Genomic DNA, 27,998 nt, shown 5'->3' with positions numbered 1-27,998 from the left:
TCTATGACTACAAGATAATTCATGTGCAGTGTTACAGTGTAGAATTTTAACATAATCTTCTATCACATACTGAACAGTTCAAGTATACCAGAGGCCTTGTTAGCTGCTATCTAGCTGACAAAAGGACTGAAATTACTTCTGGCTGGAGATTCAGGAGAGGTGTCATGGAAGAGGCGGTGATTCAGGAGTCTCTGGCAGATTAGTAAAATTTAGACAGGAAGAAATGAGTGGGAAGAAGCATTCCAAGAGTTGGAAGTGGGATAAGGAAAAAAAAAAAGCAGAGAGATTGGAAGGAGTTAGGCACATTGGTAGATAAGAAAGAATTCAGTTTGAATACCATATAATATTCATGGAAGTAATACGAAGAAATGGAGGAGCCATATATTATGAATTCAGGCTTTGGAATAAGACAAACCTAAACCACAATTCTGTCATATTTTACCTCAGTTTCCTCATCTGTGAAACAGTGTTTTCTCATAGCATTGTAAGAGTAAATGAAGCATCTGTGTATGTACATGTGTTTAATGTATTGCCTGGCACATAGTAGGTGCTCAAATAAAAGTAGTTTTTGCTATTATCATCAGGTATAATATTAATAAATATAAGTAGAGAAGTGGCTTGAGGTGTTATTCTAGGAAGTCTTGAACGTAACACTAAGTAATAATCAAGTAAGTATTTAGTAATTATTAGCCTAGCAATTCGTGAAGTATAATTTTTAATTGTGGGTCTTATAGTCAGGAGTTAGCAAACTTTTTTTTGCAAGGGCTAGAGAGTTAATGTTTTAAGCTGTGTAGGCTATATGATCTCTTTCATAACTACTCAATTCTGCTGTTGTAGTGCAAAAGCAGCCACAAACAATATGTAAGCAAATGGATGTGGCTGTGTTCTAAGGGAGCTTTATTTACAAAACAAGTGTGGACCAGAGAGTTTGCAGACCTCTCTGGCATAGTACCCACAGAAATGTTTTCTCTCTTATGGACAAACCTAGAAAAGTGTTATATTATACATTTACTTTTCCATAGTCATATTAATGAACATTCTCCACACTATCTAATTAAAAACTAAGGTTATCATTATAAAAGTAGAAATGTATTTATAATTTATGCAAAAAGATAACATTATATCTAACACAGGGCTGTACCTTGTCCACAACAAGTGCTCAATAGATGCTGACTGGATGGGTACATAAATAAATGAATAACCAATTAAATCTTTGTATTTTAAAATAACTTTATTTTAGTAATGGGACATGGCCACCATCTCTGGGACAAGCAGTATAAAAATCACAAGTAAAATAGTCCAATATCTTCTGTTTCAATATTTTCAGTGAGAGAGTATCTACTGTGTACTAGCTGAGGAAGTTAATCTTAACAATTGCTTTCGAGTATTATTTAATATTCCAAATAGTTATGTCATTTTTACTTTCTCCTGGTGATGGTTAAGAATTAGCAATTCCTTTAAATATGTTGAAAAACTGAAACACTTGAAACTTCATTGCTATCACCAGCAGCAGCTTTGTGTATTCTATGGTCTTGATCCCGCAGCCGCTTTACCCGATGAAATGTGTGGTCAGCAGCTTCTAAGACAGTCCTGACTGATCCCTCCCTGCCTCATGGCATCCATGTCTTTGTTAAAGTCTCACCCCTAGAGTATGAGTTGAACTCGTTGATGAGCTTCTAACAAATAAATAAAGAAGTGATGAGATGTCACTCCAGGGAGTAGGTTATAACCTGACTGCAGTTTATGTCTTGGGTGTGTCATCCTGGCCTCTCCCTCTCTCAGATACTTTGCACTGAGGAAAGCAAGTGACCACATTGGGAGCGACCTCTCGGAGGGGCCCCCAGAGCACGGCGAGGATCTGAAACCCTCAGTTCAGTAGCCTACCTGGAACGAGAGTGTGTGAACGATGACATGCATCAGCTTGGACGTGGACCCCTGGGGCCAGTCAAGCCTTGAAGTGACTGCAGGTCCGGCTGCAGAGAGAGCCTGAACCTAGAACCACCCGCCTCTGCCCCTCCTGGATTCCTGACCCACAAAAACCTCTGAGGTAAGAAACATTTGTTGTTTTTGGCCACAAGTTTTGGAGTAATTTGTCCTGTGTGCGCACATACAATACAGTTCTGAAAATATGTTTTCATGTAAATTAAATATGTGCCGAGTATTTCATGGAATTAGTGGGTTTTACTCAAAGTGTCAGTAGGTTCTAGGAAAACTGGATGGAAATCACCACCTATATAGAGTTTTGTTTGAAATCTACATTAGTCAGGAAACCACATGTACTTTGGTTATCTGGTATGTTGGTATAAAATGAAGCCACAAATTAGCTTACTCTATTATTAACATCTGAATTTATATTTCTTTGGTATGTTATTATGCCCTTCAAGTTATGGGAATCTTCATGATGACAGACTACACATATTTTAAGAGAAATATATTGTATCCAATTATAATTTGTTTAGATAAACTTTGGAAAAAGTTAAATTGCATTTCCTGTGCTTTCCTAAATCAGATTGAAATGTCTGGATTCCCAGAAAATAAACTGGAACCCAAGTATTATTTAATCTAACTCATCTCTCCTCTTTCTACTCACAACAGGAATAAAACTTAACTGAGAGCAAGGATTTCCAGTTTTTCCTATTCTAGAGACACTTCTGTGTTCACACCATTGTCCTCATTTCTTCCTTATTGAAGAGCCTCTCTTCCATAAGATCAGCATCCCTCAACAGAGATGAATTTTCTGCAGTCTCATCGCCTAAAGATACCTTCAAATGCCAGCAATCCTAGTACTCCTTCAAAGGCTGCTTTCTTAAATACATTCAATAAATTGTTTATATGTCCCTGTAAATTCAGTGATTCTTTTGCTACACATTATGCAAAATTTTTGTTTCAGACTTAAGGACATTGTTTCTGTTAACAAAATATTGCTTAACTATTAGCTGCAAAGTTATATCTCTTTATAAGTGCAAAAGTAGCTAATGATTGGAACTTCAGAAGCCCGGAAGCCTCGTTTTATTATTTTTTTCCACAAAAAAATTAAGTGTCACAGAAGGTCTTGGAGCTTCTAATGAATGTGTTGTAAATTATATATTCATCTTAAAGATCTCTTCCACAGGCAACCAGAAGTCCTCCTTTAATTCCTTATGCTCAACGCCTATTTCTGACCTGCAGGGTCAGGATGAGGAATATTCCCAGTTCACGCACAGCTTGGCATCTCTGAGCTGACTGATCAATGTGTCAGTACACAGATTAGTGATTGGTAGACATAAAAAACATATAAACATATAGAGTACACACATAAACTTTAAGAATCCTTACTTTTTGGTGCACTGTCAATGGGAAAAGGATATATTGATGTTCCAATATACTTAAAACTCCAAGGTATAATATAGGTTTTTCTATAATCTCTGAAATCCCTGCTTTCCTTTGAAAAAACAACTGTCATTCTAGTAAAAGTAGAGACAAACTTACATAGAAGCATAGACTAGCATGAAGTTCTCTGCTTTTTCTGTTGCCACAATCTGTTGGTAAAATATTTAGTAGTCCCTATTATAAATGCCCTTAGGATTGATAGTGCAAATTTTTTATACGAATGGGAGTGCTATACAACACATTTTAATGCCATTAATTCAACTAACTGCACAAACCTAACCATCACAGTAAATTATAATTGGACTTTATAATATGTCATGAGCTGAGACAAATTTGTCTTTGCCCCTAAAAAATGAGGAGCTTATTCTTAAAGAAATTTCTCCCTTCTTCCTTTATGAACCTATTCAAAATGCATAAAGCGATATTTCCTGTTATTTTTCTAAAGTAGGTATCTGATTACTGCACTCTGGTCTTTTCCCTGCCAGCCTGGTAAACAGGACTCACCATAACTTACCCTCCCTGTCCTCCCTCCTCTTGTTCCACTGTCTCTTGCTCAACTTCTACTCTAGTCACAAAACACCAGTCTTAGAACACCTCTACTTTTCCTCAGACATGTGCATCCTTTTTCCCTTTGCAGGGACTACCCTGCTGGGCTCAACTCAAATGCTGCCCTCTCACTGAGGTCTTCTTCTTCTGTTAGTCAGTAACTCTCCAAAGTTCCCTGCCTCATTTCTCCCTACGTCTAAGCTGATGCTCCTCCCATTACACTTATTCACGTGTAAGTCTCCCCATAAAGAGCATGAGTTCCTTGAAGGCGAGAACCTCTTCTTACTCTCCGTATATCCCCAGATCTAAGTACTAAGGTTGAATTACGAAATAAATGCAAGATACCCTATCCGCTGATTAGATACTTTAGAATAAGGAAGGCACAAATAATCTTAATCCCATGGTTTCAGTGAAAAGAATTTCAAGAGCATTTTAGAATTTTTAAAAAATACATCCAGATACTAATAAATCACTGAGCATCATAGTAAGAATGTTGTCATCACCAAGCTCCCCTGCAATAAACTTTCTATGAACATTTATGAAAGTTTCTACATCAACATGACTGAGATGTATATTTGATTTTAACCATATAAAATCATGCATGGAAAAAATTCTAGAAGGCAGTATACCAACTATTAATAATGTTCATGTCTGACTGATGAGATTATGGGTTATTTTTATTTTTAAAATATCTTTCCTATTTCCCAAATATTCTCCAGTGAGCAGATATTACCTTCATCTATTTATATTTGTTTCAGACATTGACTACTTTTTTATAAAAGCATTACAGGTGCATGTAAAATCTCACTTGACCCTGACAGAAACCTATTCCCCTGCTATTCTCTCAAGAGTTAATCACCATCCTGAAGTTGATATGAATTCTCCATTTATACCTTTATAATTTTACTACTGATGTATATAATTATCTCTCTATTCATTATATATTATAATACGTTATATATTGGACATATTGTTTTTACTTTTGCATAAATAATATCATATTATGTGTACAATGCTGAATCTTGTTTTTTTCACTTAGTATTGTTTTCAAGATACACCCAAGTAGATATTTGTAAAACTGGTGCTATCATTTTAATTAATGTATAGTGTTCCATCTCACTAAAATTTACTCTTTGAATCTCTTATGGACATTTTGGGTTTTTTCCCCCCATTTTTTTCCCTTACAAACAACATTGCAATGAACATCCATCAGAGTCTTAAGAGTTTTGTTTTGAAGAACTACACCTAATAGAATTGCTGTATAGGAGCATATGTGCATTTCAAACGTTGAAAAATGTTGTTCAATTGTCCTCCGATGTGAGGTTCCAGTTTACAGTCCCATTAGCTGTGTGCAAGAGTTCCGGCTTCTCTGAATCTCTGCAGTACTTGATACTGTCCCAGCGTGTGTGTTGTTCCTGTGGATGGCTACAAACTGGAATTTCACAGTGGCCTTAATTTAAATTTTTCTGTTACTGGTGTTAACTATGTTTATCGGCCATTCAAACTTTGCCTTCAGTTCATTGTCTTTGCTGATTGTTTCAATGTTTTTGTTTGTTCTTTCTGTTTTTGTCTTTTTTCTTATTTTGTCGTACAATTCCCTTTCCCGTGTTGTAGACACGCAGTGCATTGGAAACACCTCTCCTAGTTGGTGGCCCTTTAAACATACTTTGTGGCATCTCACAGTAAGCATGAATTCTATTTTTAAATTTCGGGTAGTCAATGTTACCAGTCTTTTTCTTAATGATGTATACTTTCTGTCTTAAGAAATCCCTCCCTTATACTAAGATAATCATGTAAATTGTCCCACTTAATTTGTTAAATTGAGGAAATATCGAAAGATTTTTCTGATGGCTGAAATACCTTTGAAAAGTGAGGTGAATCCTACTTAGTCAAGATGTACTTTTTAATACATTGCTGAATTCGATGTGGTAATATTGTGTTAAGAAACTGCATATATGTTCATACCAAAGATTAATCCATAAGGTTTTCTTATACTCTCCTTGTCCAGTTTTGTTATTCAAGTCCTATAAGCTCAAAGTTGCTAGTTTACCTCTTTGAGAATTTGATTAAGCAATTGTAGAGCTTTGATATCTGTTCACTGAGGTTCAGTAGAGCTATCCTATCAAACCATCCTGACCACCTGATTTTGATATCACTTTTCTTATGTTAATGTCTATCTGTGTATTGAGTTATGATTGGTAATGTATATTTTCCCATAAAATTGTACATTTGATCTATGTCAAAATTTTTGTAATAAAATCATTCATAATATCATCTTATGTTGCCTTAAAACTTCTTTTGAGTCTTTGTTCATGTCCTCCTTTTTTCTCAATAATAATTATTTTTACCTTCCTCTTTTTCTCTTGATCAGTCTTGCTAGGGATATATGATTACCTTTTAAAACATTGATTAATTTCCATTATGATTCTGCTTTAACCCTTGAGTTACTTGGAAATGTATTCCCCTCTGGTTTCCAAGCTTATGGGTAAGGGTTCTGGAAAGACGGTAGCTTAGCTGTGCTTCCTTAATTTACTGTGACCTATTCAGCCAGACCAAGCCCTGCAGCTCCTGGAGCCAACTGGCAGATCACGTCTGGAGAGAAGAACTTGCAAGATGTCACAGGACCGTTCTTCTCTGGGACAGGGGAGAGTTTTAGAATGAGTGCAGAAATTCCCATCGGCAAGGCGCAGAATGCCCTGATTCCAGGGAAAACCTGCCCAGCAGAGAATGCGGTACCTCAGGGGAGATGGTGGCATACTGGCTTATGCAGGGTACAGGGATGTGTGCACATGTCCAGGGCCCCGAGGAACCAAGGACCTGTGCCACAGGTGTTCTATGTTGTCTTCCCCTACAGTGCCGGAGAGTTGACACACAGGCTTTCCCCTGGTGTCCTAACAGGTAACCGAGGTCCCTGCTGCTATGCCGCTGCCCCGGGCAGTCAGGGAATTCTGACTGCTCCTCCGTTCTAGAGACGGCCATTCTGTAAGGCACGGAAGCAGCTGAACCTGGCCCTAAGCAGGGGGCCAAGGACAAATCAACAAACACACACACAACAAACAAATACCTAAGAGGGCTCAGCAACCAGAAAAAAACAAATGAAAAATTGAGAATCTCTGAAAAAAAAAATAGAGCTGCTAATAGAGACATAAGAATTTTTAATGAAAATAATAACAAGGGAGCTTAAAAATACTAACAGTGAGCATATAAAAAATGTGGAAAAAATAAGCAATCAAAAAAATTAAAATGACTTGAAAGATAGTTTATTGTTGAAAATTGAATTAGTGCCCAAGAATACAAAATGGAAGAAATGTCTCAAGCTACAAAGAAAAAGAAAAAGGAATTTATGAAGGCAGAGATCCAGGAGACCTATTATGCAAATAATAGAAATTCCAGAAAAAGAAGAGGAAACAGATGGAGCCATAGCAATAATTTAAAAGTATAGTTAAAAATTCCCGTAGTGAATAAAATCTTTAGTTTGCATGTTGATGGTCCAGGCAAGATTGGTAAAAAAGATTCACACACATAGTCATATACTGGATAAACCTCTGTGTGCCATGGATAAAAGGTTTCCCACACAAGCTTCCTGACGGAAGTAACACATTATTGAAAATGAACAAAGATACTGATTAAAGTTTTCATCTGCAACAGTGAAAACTAGAAGATAATGAATGATCATTTGAGGAAAATACTTAAGGAAGAACTCTGAATTGAACAGGAACTTCAAGATAGTTGGTGTATAAATAGGAAAAATAATGATGAACAATTAAACTATATACCTAAACTATATAACTAAATTAAATAGATATAGTTTATCTAATTATAACTCTATCCATCTATCTATGATAGACTCTAATAATGGTTAAATAATTAAAATAAGGATTCCAAATAAAGGCTATTGAAATAGATGGAAAGTGCTGTAATATATATTCTATTAAAATGTCAGATGTTGGGTGTTTGGGGGAGAGAAGGAAGAAGTACAAGAATTCTACGTCTATACTTGAAGAAGAAATGAAAAGTGGGGAATTAAAATTATTGTAAAGTCCCATATTTTAGGGGAATGTCAGATGCCACTAGTTGTCTGCCAATGTCTGCTATTCTCTTATCCTACAATAATTGAATCCTCAGTTTTTAGCTGCACCCAAGTCTACCTAGAATTCCTAGTTACATCTGCAGGAGGCATTGGCTGTTGGATTAAGTCCTGGTTAAGCAGAAAAGATGTGTACAATTTCCAGATTATGCTCATCAAGGGTCACAGAGTGTCTTTCCCATCCCCTCATTCCTCTTCTCTCTAGCTGGAATGAAAGGTGGTGCGGGTAAGGCATGAACGAAAAAAACTAAGGCTGGCAAAGGAGCGATGAAGTCTCGGTCCTTGAGCTTACGGAGCCATTATGTGAACCCTGGACTGCTTATGTTACACGAGAGAAAAAGCGTCCCATCTTCTTTAAGCCATATGTATTTTGGATATCTGTTATAGCAATAAAAGAGATATTCTGACTCACACATGGGGTAAGACAGCTATCAATGAGGAAGCAGATTGTCTTAGCAGCGTAAACATTTGGTATCTCGTTTTCATCTGATGCTAGAGTAATATATATTATATATCCTTATATATAATATGTGCTAGAGTAATATATATACACTGATGCTAGAGTAATGTATATATTTATGTATTACATATAATATATATATTTATGAGACTGTGGAAGGGAAGGTAACCATGATTGCTACAATAAAGGGCAGTAAAATTCCTAAATGACCAAAGGGGGTAAATTACTAGCAATTTAATAAAACCAGAAAAATCAGAAAAAAAAGAATAAAAGAGAAAAAAATAAACAAAAAAATAATAAACATAAAATAAAAGTATAAAATCAAGTATACCTATTGTTAAACTAAATATATAAAAGAATTATCCCCCAATGAGAACAAAGATGCTGCAATTAAGGTGTTAGCTGGCTCTGTGATCTCATCTGAGGTCTGCGTGGAGTAACTGGCTTTGCCCACATGGTTGTTGGCAGCAGCGGGTTCTCACAGAGCGTCAGACTGAGGGCCTTAGTTTCTCACTGACTGCTGCCCAGAGGCTTCCCTCAGGTCCTCGCCATGTGGGCCTCTCCACAGAGCAGCTCACAATGTGGACAGTGGCCTCCATCAGCGTGTGTAAACCGGAAAGCAAGAGAGCTAGCAAGGTGGAAGCCAGAGCTGTTTTGTAACCTGATCTTGAAAGCGAAGTCCATTATTTTCGCCATATTCCATCCATTAGAAGAAACAAGTCACTAGGTCCAGGTTAGACACAAGGGGAACGGATTACACAAGGGCATAAATACCAGGAGATGAGGTCTTCGGGAGTCACAGTTGCTCAAGAAAGAGCTACTCTCAAATTACTGTTGGAAGCAAACTGGACATGGCCTTTTTGGAAAGCAACAGCGTTCAACCAGTGTCTGGATAAACGGGACCACACTGTCTTCGTTGGCGAAGTTCTTCTCAGTTTTTACGCTGGAAGCTCTACATCCTGGGAACCCCTTCAGTCCTGGGGCTTAGTTAGACACCCTACCCTGGAGCCAGGCTGTGAGGTGCGAAGCATGGCTCCACACTTACTAGCACTGTGACCTTGGGTAAGTTAGCTAATTTTTCTGTGCCTGAGTTTCCTTATCTGTAGAATAGGAATAGCAATAGCATGTTTGTGGAAACCAAGTGAGATAATACATGCAGAATGCTTAAAGCAATGTTTGGCTGGCACATAAAAAATGTCCACTGTTATTAGCTGCTATTACTATTATTGATATTGACATATACATATCGTTTCACTAGGGTATGCACACAATTATGATCCAAACTAAGACAACTTTGAGAGTGAAAGGGAATGTTAGTAACAATTATGCCGGGTCATAATTATGTATTGTACTATAGGCTTTACTTCAGTACTATAGGCATCTATTTATTTTGCAAAGTGTAAGCCATCCAATACAGGGGAGGAAACTTGTTCAAGTACAGTGTGACTTATAGTTTTTGTTGATTCATAATTTCATTGCATTATATTCTGAGGTGGGGGCCTACTTCTCTAAAATTTAGAGGTTGCTCTGCAACCTAGTAAGTGCTTCCTGTATGCACAGAAAAAACATAGGTAGTCTTGCTTGATGGGTACAGAGTTCTAGATTTCTACTGAATCAACGTTGTTAATCGTTTTATTCAACATTCTATATTCTCCTGTTGTTTCTTCATTTATCAATGTTCTCAATGAAATATGGTATAGTAAAATCTTGTACAAATTGTGGACTTCAGTTTTTCTTCAAAGCACTATCAGTTTTGGCTTTTAGTATATCAAGGCATTGCTGTGTGTGAAAAAACATATGACTTTCGTATCTTCTTGGTATTGTGTTTTACCCTTTATTGTTATATAGTATCCCTCTTTAAGTCTTTTAAGGTTTTTAAGTTTCAATTATATTTTGATTAATGATAGTGCCTCAATGTCTTTCTCTAGGTTCATTTTGCTTAGTGTTTGAGTTTTTAACCACATGATGTAATTTTGCATGAGGTTTGACTCCTTAAAAAGCATATAGCAACATTTTTAAAAATTGCACCCAATATGATTATTTTGGTCTTTCATTAATTATTTCCTATTTTGTGTTTTTGATATTTCATGTTTATTATTTGTTGCACTTCTCTTTTTTTCAGGTGTAGATATATTTTAATGAATAAAGATTCCTTTATCATTTTATTTTTCCATTACTGAAGAAAAATAAAGATATGTGTTATGGAAGATACAAATTATGTTTCTAATTTTTAGTGACTTCTCCTAAAAATTTACTAGACACATTTTTAAGAATAAATAAATAAAAAGTCAGGAAGTATCCTTGTGTCTCTAGTTTTTTAGCCCACACAAACCTCCATCTTGCCTGTTTTTATTGTCTGGAAATTTAACACCCCCGCTGTAGATTTCCACAAGTATGCCTGACTCCTGCTTCCACTTCAAGGGAAGCTCTTTCAGAATCCATTACCCAGGAGGATGCAATCCCCTGCGGATACTGCCCCCTTTCTGGGCCCAGTCACCAGCCAGAATGCCATTTAGATTCCACGTTCTATTATGTGTTTCTGATACAGTTGAGCATGAAGATAATTGTCTTCGTTTTTCTGCGCAGCTTGAATTTATAATTTTCTCATTTTATATTTTATCCCCCAGCACTGTTTTGAAGCATTGAAAAACAGGGGAAGCATCACTTTATAGTAAACCTGACAGACCTTGCCAAGATAACAGGTCGTATTATCCTTTTCTAATCAGAAAAATATACAATTGATTTAAAAATTAATATAACATAAATGTATATACACCAGATGTTCATTCTCAGTTATGTAAAAGCTGTGTACAGAAAAAAAAAAGGTGTGGAGGGTAGAAATAAACCACATTAACATTAATTGCTCTGATAGGATTTGAGGTAAATATTTTATAATTTTTACTAAAATTATTTACTCAATTCTATGAGAACATAAACCTATTTTAAAAAGCTACTAGAAGTAAAGATAAATTATATTAGTAGCTATATTAATAATTGTTATACTAAAAAATTACACCAAGCCAACAGGATTTCCTAAAGGACACAGTTAGTTAAAGGATATTGAAAATGAGCTCATCAATTCCGAAAGTTTTCTGTGTTACTGGGTCTCCGGTTTTAGACAAATCACTCTTCTTTACACTTGGTTCGAGTAATTGAAGTATGAGGTCTGTCCAGAAAAAGTCCAGCCATTGTTAATAAATATAACAAGGACAGTGTGTGTGACACACGAGGTGACCTGGAAGCCAAGGAGAGTGGACTGGAATGTGCATGCGTGAGCAGAGCAATGACAACTTATCTGTACTAGTCAGCGGGGGGTGGTAGACACTGTTGAGTGAGCACATGTACTATGTATCCATTGCATCCAAAATGACTGAGCAAAGGGCAATGGATCTGCATCACATTTTGCATTAAGCTTCAACATTCTTCCAAGGAAACTATTCAGATAATTCAGAAGGTCATGACTATGATCAACTGGTGAATGGCAGCTTTATCACAACAATGTGCCCACTCTTGCATTCTGTCTCATGCAGATTTTTGGCAAAATATCAAATCACACAGGTGACTCAGAGCCCACTACAGCCCAGATTTGGCATCCTGTGACTTCTATCTTTTCCCAAAACTAAAATCACATTTTAAAGGGAAGAGATTTCAGACCGTTGATGAGGTTCAGGAAAATATGATGAGGCAGCTAATGGTGACTGGGAGGTCCCAAGGGCCTACTTTGAAGGGGACTCGGTCAACAGCGTCCTAATGTACAGTGTTTCTAGTATCTTGTTTCTTCTTCAGTAAATGTCTCTATTTTTCATATTACATGGCTGGATACCTTCTGGACAGACCTCATAATGCTTCAGTTGAAATGATGATCCAGGATTCTCATATTTGCTGTGACTTAATGTCTACTCGCTTTTAAGTTTTCTAAGGAATGGAATACTACCTGGCTCACGGCTCTTGACTTGTTTATGGCCTTGTTTTCAGCCTTTCATTATTCTGTTTTCACTTTCTCTATTCACAGGTGAGAGACACAGAAGATACCAGATGACTATTTGGTAATGCCCTGAATGGTTCCATAGAAATTGAAGGCATAAGAAAACCTATGTGATTAAACAACACCTGCTGTTACTTCTCTGGGTTCTATGCATAAATAGCAAAATAGGATCTCCCACAGAGAATGAACATGGCCAAGTCTGACAGTATAATATATGACTCTGGTCTATACGAGTCCTCTTGACTCCCAGTATGTGGAACGCTTTAAACTTTTATTTAGCAAAATACTGTGGACAAAACCTCTCCTATTACTTTATGTCTAATGTGTTTTCTTTTTCTTTATGTCTAATACACTTGAGGACCAGGGAAATAGTAAGTTCTCAAGAAATAGTTGTGGAACAGATGAATGAATAAATGAATGGATGAATGAATGACCTTACAAAAAGAAACAGCTCTAAGCAATACAGTGAGAGACTGAGGAAGGGCTATAAATCAGGGAGTCAGGGAATTCTCAATGCCATATTTGCTTTTGAATTCTCATCTTTTTCAATAATCTATTCATCTATTTTTATTTAGTTTCCTTAATTACAACAGAAGATATAATGATAAATGTGATAAAATGATAGATCTAGAAATTTTTGTGTATATTAATTCTATGCTGAGATTAAATGTTGAAATTACTTTTAATTCTCTAACTCTTCAAACCTAATCTATTAATATCCAAATGTAATACCTACGAATAAGTTATTTTTGTTTTTGCCATTTTTAATAAATTGCCTTTGAGAGTCCAGTAGAAAGACCATCTATTATGAGTTTCTTGAATTTGTATAATCTAATATAAATGTAAATTGTAATATGTAATATATTAAATAAAATCTAGAATAAAGTATATTAATGTAAAAATGCAATTTTTAAATGTATAGTGTAACTGTAGTTGGGTGTTAATTTTGCAAATGTTACTTAATTAAGAGTGCTTAAAGGGAGAACTAGTAGTCAGTATCATATTACATTAATAATGTAGCATCTGTGGAAAGGAATATAAAATGAATTAGTGAGCTTGCCAGTACGTGTATGTGACAAGTCTAGATAGTATAACGAGGGGGAACATGGTGGTAAATACAAGACTATAAGCATTATGCAAGATTTAAGACTGTATTTTCAGTATAATGTTATTTCCAGTTTAATGCTGTATGTAGCAACTGCTAAACAGAACAAAATTAACGAGTCCATGAAATAACACCTTAATCAATAGAATGGATTGAAATTACACAACTGTACATAACCATGAGCTATAATGATATTGTCTCTTTTTAGAAGCATTGAGAATAACTCTTGTCAAGTGTTCAACCAGTACACTAAACAAGATAATCTAAACTAAAATACTCTGAAGTTTGAGCAAAAACAGAAGTTAAAAACCTATATTTTTAATAGATTAAAATTTATTCCAGGAGAAGTTTCAGTATTTTATAGATTGTATCTATCTTTGGTCTATTTGACTTTCTTCAAAGAGGGAAGTCATTTAATATTTAACATCAGTTAATTAGATGTGAATTATTTTGATGGCTATCTTTAATTTTTTTCTAATTATAAAACCAATATGCATTAACTAGAAAATTTGGGCAAAACAGAAAAGTATGAAAAAAAATGACATGTAACCCTAGCATCCAAAGATAGTACTATTAATATATCTTTCTGGTCTTTTATTCCATACAACTATACATAATACTAGTTTTCAACTAAATGTATATCAAATGGTAAACATACATTCATTCACTCAACAGATATTTATTGAAGGATAACTAAATGCCATTATGGAAATTGGAATAATTAGATGCAATTTAAAAATATTATTTTTAATGATTATAGATGGTTCTCACCTTTGTGTATCATTACTACTTAACCATTTATACATGTTTTGGGGTTGTCTCCTATTCATCCACTTATTTTAGATTCATTAGAACACTCTCCAGTATCACTCCAAAGGCAGGCAGGCACAATGTAGATTTATTACAAACCTTCCTATAATGTTTGAAAGGAAAAAATTCTATATTTAGCCTGTCAAAATAAAAATCTCAAAATTGCACCTTATGTAATTAAATAATTAATTCATGAATTGCGAACGTGGTTAAGAATATGGCCCGCTAAAAAGAAAAAACGAATACGGTTTCTTGCCCTGGCTGGTGTGGCTCAGTTGGTGGGAGCATCGTTCTGTAAAACCAAAGGTCAAAGGTTCAACTTCCAGTCAGGGCACATACCTAGGTTGTGGGTTCCGTCCCCAGTTGGGGCATGTGTGAGAGGCAATGGATTGATGTTTCTCTCTCACATTGATGTTTTTCTCCTTCTCTCTGTCCTTTCATTTCCCTCGCTCTAAAAATCAATAAACATGTCCTTGGATAAGGATTAAAAAAAAAAAAAAAAGACTATGGTCTCTAGAGCCAAATATCATTGTATTCAAGTTTTAGCATGGCTATTTTCTAGTGAACTCTAAACCTTTCTCTGCCTTCTTTCCTTTATCTGTAAATTAGTCTAATAATACTAGCTACTTCATAAATAGCTTAAGATTAAATAAGTTAATATGCATAAAGTATTTAATAACATTAGCTATTATTTTTCATTAATATTTACTGAGTGTCTTTCATGTGGCAGTGATTTTGCCAGAGGCTATGGTTACAAATGTAAACAGACAGGCAAGATTTTTACCTCTATAAAACAACTGAAACAGATATTAAAATAACCCCCAAAATAACTATGTAATTTTAATCAAAATAAGGTTATAAAGAAAAGGAAAATTAGAAGGTACTAAAAGAGTAGGAAAAAGGGGCATCCAACCATATACTTACTCTGGAGCATGGTGTGTGGGTGCCCACCAAATAGGTTTCTGTGAGGAAGAATATAAATTAAACTATTTGGAGAAAGGAGAGGGAAAGAAGACAGTGGGAGCAGGTGTTTGTTCAGGTATGTAAAGACGCGCAGGTGGAAAGGATCTTGACCCTACTAAAGAACTAAAAGGACCTAAGAGGTAAAGAGTGCCAGGTGGGATGGTGGAGATTAGTGAGAGATAAGGCTAAATATGAAAAGGGGGGGGAAGCATGTCATTCAGGGCCTTTTGAACCATATCATAGATTTGAGTCATTTTTTCTAAGAACAATGACAAAATAACAAGTCACTAAAAGTTTTTAATCAGAGCAGTGATGCATTCAGATTTGTGATTTCTAAGATTACTTTGGCAGCAACATACATAATAGCTTTAAGGAAAGCAAATAGGACAATTAATATTTTATTATAAAAATAATCCAGAAGAGTGATTGGTGAAAGCAGAGATTAAGAGAAGAAGACAGATTTGAGGAATTGTTGGGGATATATAATAAGTTACAGAATTACCCTCACCCTTGTACCTGCTACAGTTAAGAACCACAAGACCCGGTGATTGATTGCATATAGGAGTTGATGGAGATGGAGTTGGCAAGAACACCCAGGTCTCTAAAGTCAGATGAGTGATTAAATCTTTTACTGAGATAAGAAACCCTACATGAAGAACAAGTTTGAGGGGACAGATGACTTCAGTTTTGGATGTTATCCAAAGGTGACTTTGAGACATATTAGTAAAGATATTTAGTCAATGGATGGATGGATGGATGGATGGATGAATGGATAAATGAATACATGGATGGATAGGATAAAGAATGGATTAGTCTGGAGTGATATAAATAGTCTGGAAGGGAAAGAAGTATTTGGGAGTACTTAGCATGTAGATCATAACAGAAGCCATACTATGGGTGAGATCAATTAGGAAGAGAGAAAAGTAAAAAGAATAGGGAAAACTTTTGAGCCTTGAGGCATTCCCAACTTTCAGAACTTGCAGAAAAATGTCAACTGTCATGGAGGATGCTAACAAAGTTCCATCTAATGGCTTCAATTTTCTTTATTAATTAAAATATGAGACCATATGCTGAAAGTGAGAGACAAGGTAGGAAAAAGCATCTGAGGTTTGAAAAGAGATAGAGTGGAGAGCCTGCTTGAACTTGGTGAGCATGACTTTATTTTTTTTAAATTTTTTTATTGTTCAAATACATTTATTTCCATTTGACTTTATCAATTAATGAATATTAAACTCATTATTATACACAGTGTGACATTGCAGGAGAAACTCTGTTCCACAGGATGCCATGAATGACATCATAAAAGCCTATATCCCCAACGTAATCACTTTAATGAGTTTGTGTATATTTACAAATATTATTCTACAATTCATGTACTTACCTATAAGTAAAATTGACCTGAGAGGAAACTAGTATAATTTTCTTTTTGTCTAGGATGCTGTTTTCCACATATAGCCAAATTCCATCAATTTGAGCAAACTGAAATGATTCATTCTTAAATTGGTAAATTGTCCCTATGCGTGAAAGGGAAAATTTACCAGGATTTCACTGAAGGTACTGCTGCCCTAGTCTCCTCTCTTTGTCTTTCTATAAACTAACACTGGCTTACAATTTTTACCAAGTTCCAGTCTGCTTTAATAAATGGCAAAGACAGCACTGAGCACAGAACAAATGCCAAATAAATAATTGCTGTTTGATAAAAATGGTTCATATCAGTAAGGCCAGTATTTGTGTATAAGAGAATGATTCCAAGGGGCTTAAAAATATTTGCTCTCTTAAATGAGTTAAACATACCCACAGAAATTATGTTGACATTACCCACTAGCTAAGCAGAGATAAACATTAGTCCTGGTTCAGTCTGAATTCTTTTAATTTCAAAATTTTGGCACTGGAATTCAAAAAGCTTCACCATTTCAAAAAAATATTTTGGTATAAAAAAGTTTCAGAGTCGCCATCACAACTACCTACTTCGGGATATTGGGGGAAGGTTAGCAGGGTGCGGAGCACCATTCGCCAGGTGACCTTTCCGTTCCAGGTTGACCTCAGCCAGTAAGCACATTAGCACATTGGTCAGCAGTACCCAAGGCCCACACTATCCTGGCATGCAACTATTCTTGAGTCCTTTTGACCAGAGATCATTTCTTCTCTTCCAATGAGCTTCCAATGAGCTTCACTAGCATTGTTATGAATTGCTCATTAATCAAAATGGATTTATTGAGCATCCATGGTGTGAAAGTCTGTACTAAGTGATTCAAAATAACAGGTTGCCTAGTTACCATGAAATGGAAAAATTCCCCTGTGAAGGTTAAAATTAAAGGAAAGACAGATAAGAAAACTACCTTTGATGGCATGCCTATTTCATAAGGGCTTTTTCTGTCATTATAGCCATTTTCTTTTAAAAGTAATATTCATTTACTCACTCATTTAATTATTCATTCTTATATGCAACTGAGTCACTGTTATGATTCTATACAGTCCTTTTTCCTGATACAATAAGGGAAAATATGATTCAATATTGACGGCATAAAAATTAGTCTCAGACAGCAAATTGCTAAGGAAGTGCTGTACTTCTGCTGATCTTTATTTAACAAGCCCAGTACCAGAGCAATTTCATTTTTACCCCATATGAAATCTGTGGTTATTGAGGTATTAGCTAAAATGCTCCTTGGGATGCTCCCTCATTTCCTGGTTGGATTGCAAAATTTTGTTGAATATAGATTTATTAATAAATTGCTTTATATTTAAATCAAATCAGTGCATATGCTGAATTGTTTTTTTGTGGTCAGGATGAAATATATTTTGTACCAGCTCATCTAGTTAATAAACAGGAGAGCCTGCAGGAAGATAACTAACATGCATACCTAACCGTGATTTCTTTCTGAGAAACTCCATAGTCTGTATCTGTGAATGACACTGCATCACGACTGAGACCCTCAAGCTGCTTAACCTCTGGGAAAAGGAGGACAGGCCGTCTGTCCTCTGAGGCCCAGAATCCTCACCCACCCCGCCCTCCTATGTTGTATTGAGTTTGTGCGCTTCGTTTGGTCCCCACATTCATTCCCTGGAGCTGCTGTAACAAAGCACTAATAACTGGGTCTCTTAAACAAGAGAAATTTTTTTTTCTCACAGTTCTGGAGGCTAGGTGTCTGGAATCAAGGATTTTGGGCAGGGTGGGGTCCTCCTGAGCGCTGGGAGAGAAGACGCTGTTGTGGGATCTCTCCTTGGCTTGTAGATGGTCATCTTCTCCCTGTGTCTCTCCACATCATCTTTCCTCTTTGAATATTTTTTGTTGTACAAATGTCCCTCTTTTTATAAGGACACCAGTCATGTTGTATTGGGGCTCATCTAATGACTTTGTTTTAACTTGATTATCTCAGTAAAGACCCTATCTCCAAATTCTCCAAATAAGGTCACATTCTGAGGTACTAGGAGTTGGGATTCCAAAAATAGGAGAGGGGGTTGGTCAAAATTCAACCAAAAACAGTCCCTCTAATGATATGATCATCCCTTCATCATATCTCTCTCCCCTCTCTTCTCTCTCTCTCTCTCATTCCAGAAGCTTTGGAATGTAATTCCCGTGAATGTAGAAATTTCCATTTTATCTGTAAACCTAAGCCATGTCATCCAAGACAGCTAACAGAAAACTATAAAACACATCCCCTAACATACAACTTTTTAGTTCCCTCGGTGGCTTGTTTCCTAAATGTTGGAATCCCTAAGGCTGGAAGGGATGAGCGTCACTGTCTGCTTTGTTCCCCCTCCCCTCTTGGGTCAACATTGCATTTGTCCCGGGCACCATCATTTCTTGCTGAGACTCCACACTGGTTTCTTCATTAATCTTCCTGCCTCTAGCCTCATCTCCATCCAGTCTACTGTCCACATGGCTTCCAGAGAGATCATTCTAAAGTGAAAACCTATCACATCACACCCCTACTGAGGTTCTATCAGCACTTCGCTCCTGCTGTCAGGTAAAATCCACACTGCTGCATGTCACTTTGCATTCTTCTATGTATTTCCCCTAAAAGCATTATATGCTCTCACCATGCTAAGATGGGCATAGTCTCTGCATTCACTATGTTCTTCCACGGGGTGCACTGTTCCATAGCCTGGAGAGCCACACAATCTCGTTCATCCACCCAACTCTTTCATCCACCCAACTCTTCCTTCTCTGAAGCTCAGATCAGACAGCACCTCCGCCAATAAGCTTTCACTCATTCACCCTCTCCTACCCTCCCAGAGCACCTTACATTCACCCCTCTCATTGCACTTATTACCCTTAGCTTTAACACACTCTAAGCTCTAAATATCAAGACTGAACCTTTTACTCTGTTTCTCCTACAACAGGTAGCATAATGTCTAGACCATGAGAGGCACTCAATAAAAGCAAGTGAATGAATGAGAAACTGTAGGATAGTTACCCACCCAGTTCAATTTGAGTGCTTTTAATTTTTTTTAAGATTTTATTTATTTGTTTTTAGAGAGAGAGGAAGGGAGGGAGAAAGAGAGGGAGAGAAACATCAGTGTGTGATTGCCTCTCATGCACTTCCTACAGAAGACCTGGCCCACAGCCCCATGCATATGCCCTGACTGGGAATCGAACCAGAGACCATTTGGTTCGCAGGCTGGCATTCAATCCACTGAGCCACACCAGCCAGGGCCAATTTGAGTGCCTTTAAAAGACTGGGGGCATCAAGAGATGACTCCCTATCCAAAAGTCCTACTTTTAGTCAATAAAGGACTTGGTTATAAAGGAAAAATATCAGTAACTTCAAGAGAGATCAGAAACTTCCCTGATTCATCAGCTTAATTAGTTGGCCCTGAGGGTACAAGGAAAAACTAGGGACTAGGCAGACTGAGAGACTTGAAAGTATTAATAATTGGATCCATGTAAAACCTAAGCTGTAAGTTAATGGAATCAACAGAGGAAAAAGAAAGACACTGTCTCCCATCCAGCCATTAGACAATCATATCGATGCTCTCTTCCCCCTGCTATGGTGCTCAAGGAGGCAATTCTATGTAATTGCTGGTAAGGTTCCACATACAATTGAAATAGAAACTTCTTTGACTTGTATTCATTTCTATTCCTAACATTAAAGAAAATTTCTTCCATTTTAGTACTGGGTTCCCTTACCCCTAGAATTCACCATCACAGCCTAAAGCGCAAAGATGACCAATAATTATGAATTAAGTCTGGGTCAGTTGAGAAAACTGCCTTCTTTTATACTGAATCCAGATGATTGAACAGAATTGGGGAAAATCATACATCCATACAAATTAATTCTTGTCCCACAACACCAAACAACTTAATCATTGTGGAAGTTTGTATTTTCCAAACGTGGCTGCAAGAATATCTTCTAACGCAACTTTGGTAACATCTTTCTGTCGGGGACGGGGGCAGAATTAAATTCCTTCCACTAATGTAAAGGCAGCCTGTTGACTACGCTAGAAGTGATGTTGACTTCTGAGGCTAAGTCATCTAAAGTAACAGAGCTCTGCCTCAGCACCTAAGGGTGCTTGCTCTTAGATCACATCCCATCCCATGAGGAAGACCAAGTAGGCCATGTCATTAGCCAGGATTGACCTTGTGAATGGATCTTCCAGCCCCTAGTGAATTTGCCCAGTTGATCTTGCTTCGGGCAGAAAGAAGACCTCCGTGTTGAGCCCTCTCTAAATTTCAGGATGATGAACAAAATAAATGACTGTCATTTTATCTCACTAAATGTTGAGGTGGTTTGTTAGGCAGCAGTCAATAACCAGAACAGATTCAGATACTTGGAAAGGGGGTGCTGCCCATAACAAACATCTGAAAACAAGTGGCATTAATTTGGTCATTGGGTTGCAGGGAGAAGCTGGAAGTGAGTGGCTGTGAAAAGCTAAATGCCCTTTAGGAGAGGATTTGTGGAAACCCAAAGAGCCATGAGAAAACTGTTCGTAAAGGCTCAAAGAGCAGCAAATGTAATGGGAAGCTCAAAGCAAGGATTCACTTGCCATGTAGTAGGGGAAATTTTGGCCACGTTGACATCTGCAGTAAAATAGGAAATGGAAAATGAACCAAATGAACTCTATTATCTTGTGAATTAGATTCCAGGCAGAATATTTAAAGTGTAACTTAGCTTCTTCTGGCTGCCTGTAATAAAATGCAGAGAGAACTGAAGAATGGTCTGCTAAATTCAAAGGAGTCAGGAATTTCTGGGTATAAAAACAAAGCTAGTTTCTTATTTCCAGCTGCTCCAAATTGTGAAGAAGAAGAGGAAGAGGAAGAAGAGGAAGAAAAAGGAAAAGGAGAAGAAAAAAAATCTCAAATTAGGAAGGCCAACAATCAGATCTGGGTGGAACTATAAGATCATTCATTAACACCTAAGCAAGCTCTCAGGTGGAGCCACATAGAAACTTTAAGCCAAACAAGAAGACCCTATGAGAATTTTTAAGGGCATGACTCATAGATCCTCTCTGTTCAACAACAGGATTTCTAAGGATCTCAGGGACAGTGTGTCACAGAAGTCACCCAATATTCAGAAGAGTGTATCTGAAATACAAGCTTTTGTCTAATGGACTGTTATATAAATTGGAACACAAAAAGTCTACAAAGTTTTAAAAGCAATTATATCAGCTTGACTTGGAAGGAACAGAGAGATAGCACACAATGAAAAGAGGTCTTTTGATCTCTCAGATTCTATAGGCAGAAAGCAGGTGAGAAAGGTACTCAGCTGTAAATATGGGTTACTTTTTATGGAAAAGGAAGAATGACTCAGAGGCTGGAACCAAGAGCCCCAGAGAACAATTCCTATGTCATAGGGCTGACCGTTAATCAAGGAACTGTGCCTGACTTAGGTGCGTAATTGCCGCAGGTTGCCATTGCTGCATGACTTGTTTCCCTGTATTTGAAGAGGAATGTCAACTGTGGCTTTCCTATGCTTGTTCCACTATTATATGGTGGCCACGTAGGAGAGGAGACTGACAAATTGTCTCTTCAGTTCATAGGTCATCACTGCCCACAGCAAAGGTAATCAAGGGCCTGGACCATGAAACCGCACCACAGAGCCCATGCACATCTGAACTTAAGACTTGGAGCTCCTGCTGTACTGGGCTGATGTGCAGGGAACCTGAAGTAGGAATAGGCATAATTTGCATATGAGAGTATATACATCATTGTGTCCAGCGGGCAGACTTCGGCAAACTATACTTTCCCCAAATGACAGCAAAATATCTTCCATTCTATCTTCTCTTATTACAAAGTAACTTGGATACTCTTCTTATCAAGAACTGGGATCCATGTTCCTTCCCCTTGAATCTGGGTAGACCAGTAACAATAGCAGAATCGACAACCTGTGACTTCTAAGGCTATATAATAAAAATGAAACAGCTGTTACCTGGCTCTTTTGGTGATTTTCACTTTTAGAATCCAACCAGCATGACATGAGGAAACTCAAATAGCCCATGGAGAGTAAGTGGTCCCCAGCTCATACCTTCAGCTGTCCCCAACGTGCCAGCCATGGGACTGGGCCGTCTTGAAAGTAAGTCTTCTATTCCCCAGTTTGAGCACCCCCAGTTCATACCATGTGGTACAAACAAGCTGTCCCTGTCAAATAAACTCTGCCAAACTTGGAGACTCTGAGCAAAATATGTGACTGATGTTCTTCTAACTCAGTATGATTAGGGGAAGCTTATTAAATAGCAATAGACGGCTGATACAGACATCTTTATAACGTATTCCTCAAGCTCCTAGGTTGGGTAAAATCCTCTTCTTTTCTATTTCCAAAGCACTCTTTGTATAACATTGTCTTAGCACTTATTACACTCTATTGAAGATAACTGTTCATTTGTCTGCCTCCATGTGAACACAAGGGCAGGCTTGGGATTTCTGGAAAATCAGCTCCCCATATATGTATATTACTTTTGCACCATTCTCTCTCTCTCTTCTGCTCTGGAACTTTAATTAGACAAGATAGAATTTCTTAGTGTACCCTCCAAGTCTCTAGGCTTCTCTTTCCTAGTTTCCATCTCTTGGTCTCTCTGAGCGGTGTTCTGAAAAGCTTCTTCTGATCTAATTTCCAGATCATTAAATATCTCTTCAACTGAATCTCATCTGCTGTTCCATTCAAATTTGGGGTTGTTTTTCTTTGTGTGTGCATGTGTGAGATATTGGCATTTTTTCCTCCTCTCAAATATGCTAGGCAATTTATTACAGTTTCTATTTCTCAAAATACTTTCAAGATTATTTTTTACTTTTTAATAACATGATCATTTTATAGTGTCCATCTAATAATTCCTAATTTGAAGTCTTCTCAGGTATGGATCTGCTCTTTCTTGTTTCTGTTGATTCCTGCCAGGGATTCCTTTCTTTGTTGCTTAATTATTATAAACTGCTCATTTTCATTGGAAAATTATTTATAGGAATTCTTTTGGGCCTAGGAAGGGAGTCATTCCCCTTTAGAGGGATTATATTTGCTTCTGCTTGATGCCTGAGAGTATACTGCTTTAAACTAAATTCATGGACTGATGTTTTCAGGACCATCTAAGGTGATATGGATTTTGGGTGCAAATCAGTATGAGGACCAGTTTGTGGTAATAACTTCTCAGGAATTTTCCCCATTGTTCTGTTCACAACAAATTATCCTCCTTTGCAGTCTCCTTGGGTTATTGGTTATGAGGGAGAATTATTTCTGATCACTCTGAGGGATAGCCTTGTAGCCCCAGTTCTACGGGAGAAAGATTCCTTTTACAATCTTAGTGCTGGGCAGGCACAGAGATTTATATTCTATAAACAAACCCACGAAGGCATTGAGCACCAAAATTCAACAGCAGGTTCAAACAATTCCCTCTGGACAAAAGTGGCTTTAATGATCTAATGGTTTCCCATCCTCACCAATGTGTTGGCTTGACGATTTCTTACTAACCCACTGCCTAATTTAAATCTTATTCAGTTTACATAATTTTCCTGTCCTCTTTTTGCTGCTTTTACAAAGTTTTTCTTTTCTGTATTTGTATCCACCATGTTTATTTATTTTAAGCAGAAGAGTTGTTCTGAGCCTAAGCAGCCTGGTTACCCCATCCATGGTTTTTTTGTTGTTATTGTTATTGTTTTTAATCTATGTGTTCTCAGTATATAGAACAGTGCCTGGCACATGAACTCAGGTAGTTTCTTATTGTAAAATGAATATATTTGACCCTTTAATTCCTGCATCCATCAACCCCTGGCACATCCTTACCTTCTCTGTACCCTAATTAAAGCTCTTTAACATTTTCATATGTATATGCCCTTTATTTTCCTACATTAATGGAACTTTCTCCCTATCTTCCCACTCTTTCCCAGTTCCCTCTCTTATGGAGGATTTTTCATTCCCATCAATGCCCATAGTTTGGGATCAGCATTGGCTTCACTCTCAGTCACTGCTTCTGGATCATTCACTGTTCTTCTGCCTTCATCCAAAATCTGCTGCTCTTCTGAAAATAATGCTATCCTATTATAACATTCTTTTTCTGATTTTATTACTATCAAAAGTGGACTTTCAGTCAAACCTCTACATTTCTTGAGAGTTTCAGTACTTGGTTCTCAATTTCTACTCTACTTCATCCCCTAAGATTTCTGATTACTGTTATGGTATAACAGAGTACTTAGGAACACAGTAGAACAAAATAAGTTCAAGTCCCAGATCCACTCCTTATAAATATGCAAGTCTGTAAAATTACCTAATATTTCAATGCCTCGGTCTCTTCATCTGTAAAGTGGGAATAATGACATTAGTATCATAGCGCATGGTAAGAATTATATGAAATAATGTCTCTAGGGCACTTGGAACAGTATTTGGCACAGAGTAAATGCTCAATAAATTTTAACTGTTTTCATTACGCTCTTACTTCATCTTAAAAATCTTCCTTCTACAGGCTTATTATTCATATAACACCCTAGCCTCAATGTTGCTCAAAAACTTATTTGTTCATTTCTATAAAATTCCCTAGCTTATTCTCTAAAATGGCATTTCTGACTTTGACTTTAACTCTTCTCAAGATATAGCTCTTCTTGACAGCCAATGACCTTTTATCTTAACCCAGAAATATAATCCATTTGGGAATACATAATAAGTGATCTGTATATTCATAACCATGCTCTATGATCTCTTCTCTTTAGGGGAAGCAATACCTGTGTTTTTGCAGCTTAGCTCAGTCTTAACTTCTACCCATTCTGTTCTCTGTTCTTATTCTTTATCTTCAGTCTCCTGTTCTGCATCAGCAAATTCCTCCAAACTGTAAACTTGAACAAGGCTTACTTATCCTAACTTATCCTTACTTAGCCATTTCTCCTTGCACCTGTTACTTCTCATGTTATCATATCTCTTCTTCTAATCTTCTTGAAAGGGTGATCTGTATTCTCCACTCACATTTCTTTATGTCCTGTTAACTTTCAGAAATATGGTGTTATCCTATCATCTCTAAACCTTACTTTTCAAATATAAGCAGTAATTAGATTGTTAAAGAGAAAAAAACCTCTCTTGAGAACTCCTGTTACAGCTCCTTTGTACCAATGAATATGTTGACCATTCACTGGTAACTTTCCACCTTCATTAGCTTTCACATAACTGCCCTGCCATCTTTCCTAGATACAGTGGTGAAATAAGAGCAAGCAAATATGATGGTAGTCAATAGATTATGTTCAAGAAAAGGCCCCACCAAGTATGGATCTTAAATAAGACACTTAGCTCCAATTTCTTTATCAGTAAAATGGATATAATTTGCTTGCTTTGTTCACCAGTTTACACCACAAATAAATAAAATAATGGATCTTATACTACCATCAAAAATATAAAATATGCAAAAGTAGCTGAGTACACTTTGATAACATGAAAATAGATAGGATACAGAAAAGTATATTAAAAGATTCTTGTTATCAAATGTGCTATGACGTTCTGAAGGACCCAAAGCTTTGTATCTGATGTACCTGGACTTACTTCAAAATGAAAAAAATAAAAATACAAAAAGATTATTGTGACTATATTGGGGGATTTTCATTCTGAAAACATTGTGGAAAGTCAAAATATTAATGACATATCTTCACATATACAATCATGCAAATCAAATAGTAAGAAATATTACCAGTTCTTGGGGAAGGGGCTCTTGCAATTTCTAAGGAGCAAGGTTTCTTTGTAACTGCTGTGTCCACGAGATCACACAGAAAGTTCTCGTTTTCTGAAGGAAATGTATCCAGAGAAGCAGATGGTAAAATTTCCATAGTGTAATTCCTCTTCTTTGGATAGGATTCCTTAAAGGAAGGAGAGAAAATAAAAATAGCTTTGTGATAAAGACACAGCCTGTTTAATTTAATTTATCAAAACAAAAAAAGATAATCAGGTCCATTAATTCTCCCAGAAGTGATTGACAGGTCAGATGCTTCATCTGTTTGAATAAGCCATGCATCATATTACTCCAATATTAACAGGGATCTTTTTCGAAAAGTCTTTACAATTTGGTTCTCCTGAATTTATCACTTGAACTAGTAAAAGTCATTATCCCTTGCCACGATCTATTCTTATAATATGTCTATTTTCTAGGCATGGCATAAACAATTGCTTAATCAACAGTCATTTCCAAGACTCTTCCCCTTTCTCTGCTTCCTTGAGATCCCCACGAGATTCAATTTTGGTCAGTCAGATACAAGGGAAGTCTGCTGGAAGGCTTCTGAAAAAGTAATTTCTCCCCAGAGAAGGCAAGGAGGCTGTCTGAGCACCTTGGCCCTCAGGTTGCTCTCTCTGAAGCAATTTTGATGTCTGGAGATAGGACAAGGCATGTTGTAACCATAAAGCAATAGCTTAAAGTCAAAAAGATTAATAGGCCAAGAAAGGCAACAGAAGGATAAAAAGAGCCTGGGACTTTGATGATATCACTGAGCTACTCAAATAGCTCCAGGGCTAGTTTCTCCAGGCTTCTTGATTAAATAATAAGGTTCTTATTGTTTGAGCCATTGCAATTTGGGCTTTCCATCATTTAGCAGTGAAAGTATTCCTACATAACACACTAGTATTTTCCTTTGCGAATACTGTTAATTAATATACTCAGGTTAACTTTTCCAGTTAGGATAAAAATTAAGGTCCAATTCTATACTACTGATTCTTCAATATATCCTAAACATCCGAATTTATTTTATTTTGCAAGATCTTAATTTCTTGAACTGGCTTCGAGCAACAAACATTTGCTGGGCTTCATCACATAACTAAGACTATGCTAAGTGCTAAAGATTTTTAAAACTAATAAAAAATAGTTCTTTATCTCAGAAAGTTCACAGTTTACTAGAGAATAAAAACTGATGACCTGCTTGATGAATTTAACAATTAACCATGTTTTATTTTTGATATTTGTTACCTTTATAAACTGTAGTTCACTATCAAAAGGGAAAGACAAATAAGAAAAAAAATAAACTTGTTTTCAAAAAATTTTCCAAGGTCTACTCAATGGTTAGTAAAGCTTTAGCACAAGCCCCCATTTTTTTCCTATAATAATATTTACAGTACAGAGAATAAGTATTCAAGGTCAGTGCAATTGCTTTCAGATTGTACCAGACCCTCACACATCAAAGAGTCAATTATGTTCGCTCTACTCTATTGAAAGCAGGAAATTGGGAGTAATTTATTTTTAATAACAAAGGGTGACAAAACAGAAAGCATCCCGAGGAAAGCCATCA

General features: G+C 36.7%; 1 protein-coding gene across 4 annotated transcripts in view; it reads right to left on the bottom strand.

Moving 5' to 3' along the window:
* ANKS1B (ankyrin repeat and sterile alpha motif domain containing 1B) overlaps positions 1-27,998 on the bottom strand; it is an 811,229-nt gene that overhangs the window by 531,706 nt on the left and 251,525 nt on the right. For all 4 annotated transcript variants that reach the window (XM_054574655.1, XM_054574656.1, XM_054574657.1 and 1 more), the window contains exon 10: positions 26,417-26,582. In XM_054574655.1, coding sequence (XP_054430630.1) covers positions 26,417-26,582 — 166 coding nt within the window. The remainder of the gene's footprint in view (positions 1-26,416; positions 26,583-27,998) is intronic.

Source organism: Pteronotus mesoamericanus, unplaced genomic scaffold, assembly GCF_021234165.1.
Source record: "Pteronotus mesoamericanus isolate MK-2021 breed Mesoamerican mustached bat unplaced genomic scaffold, CSHL_Meso_final contig_263, whole genome shotgun sequence".
Lineage (NCBI taxonomy): Eukaryota > Metazoa > Chordata > Mammalia > Chiroptera > Mormoopidae > Pteronotus > Pteronotus mesoamericanus.
This window is presented reverse-complemented; position numbering and strand designations above follow the sequence as displayed.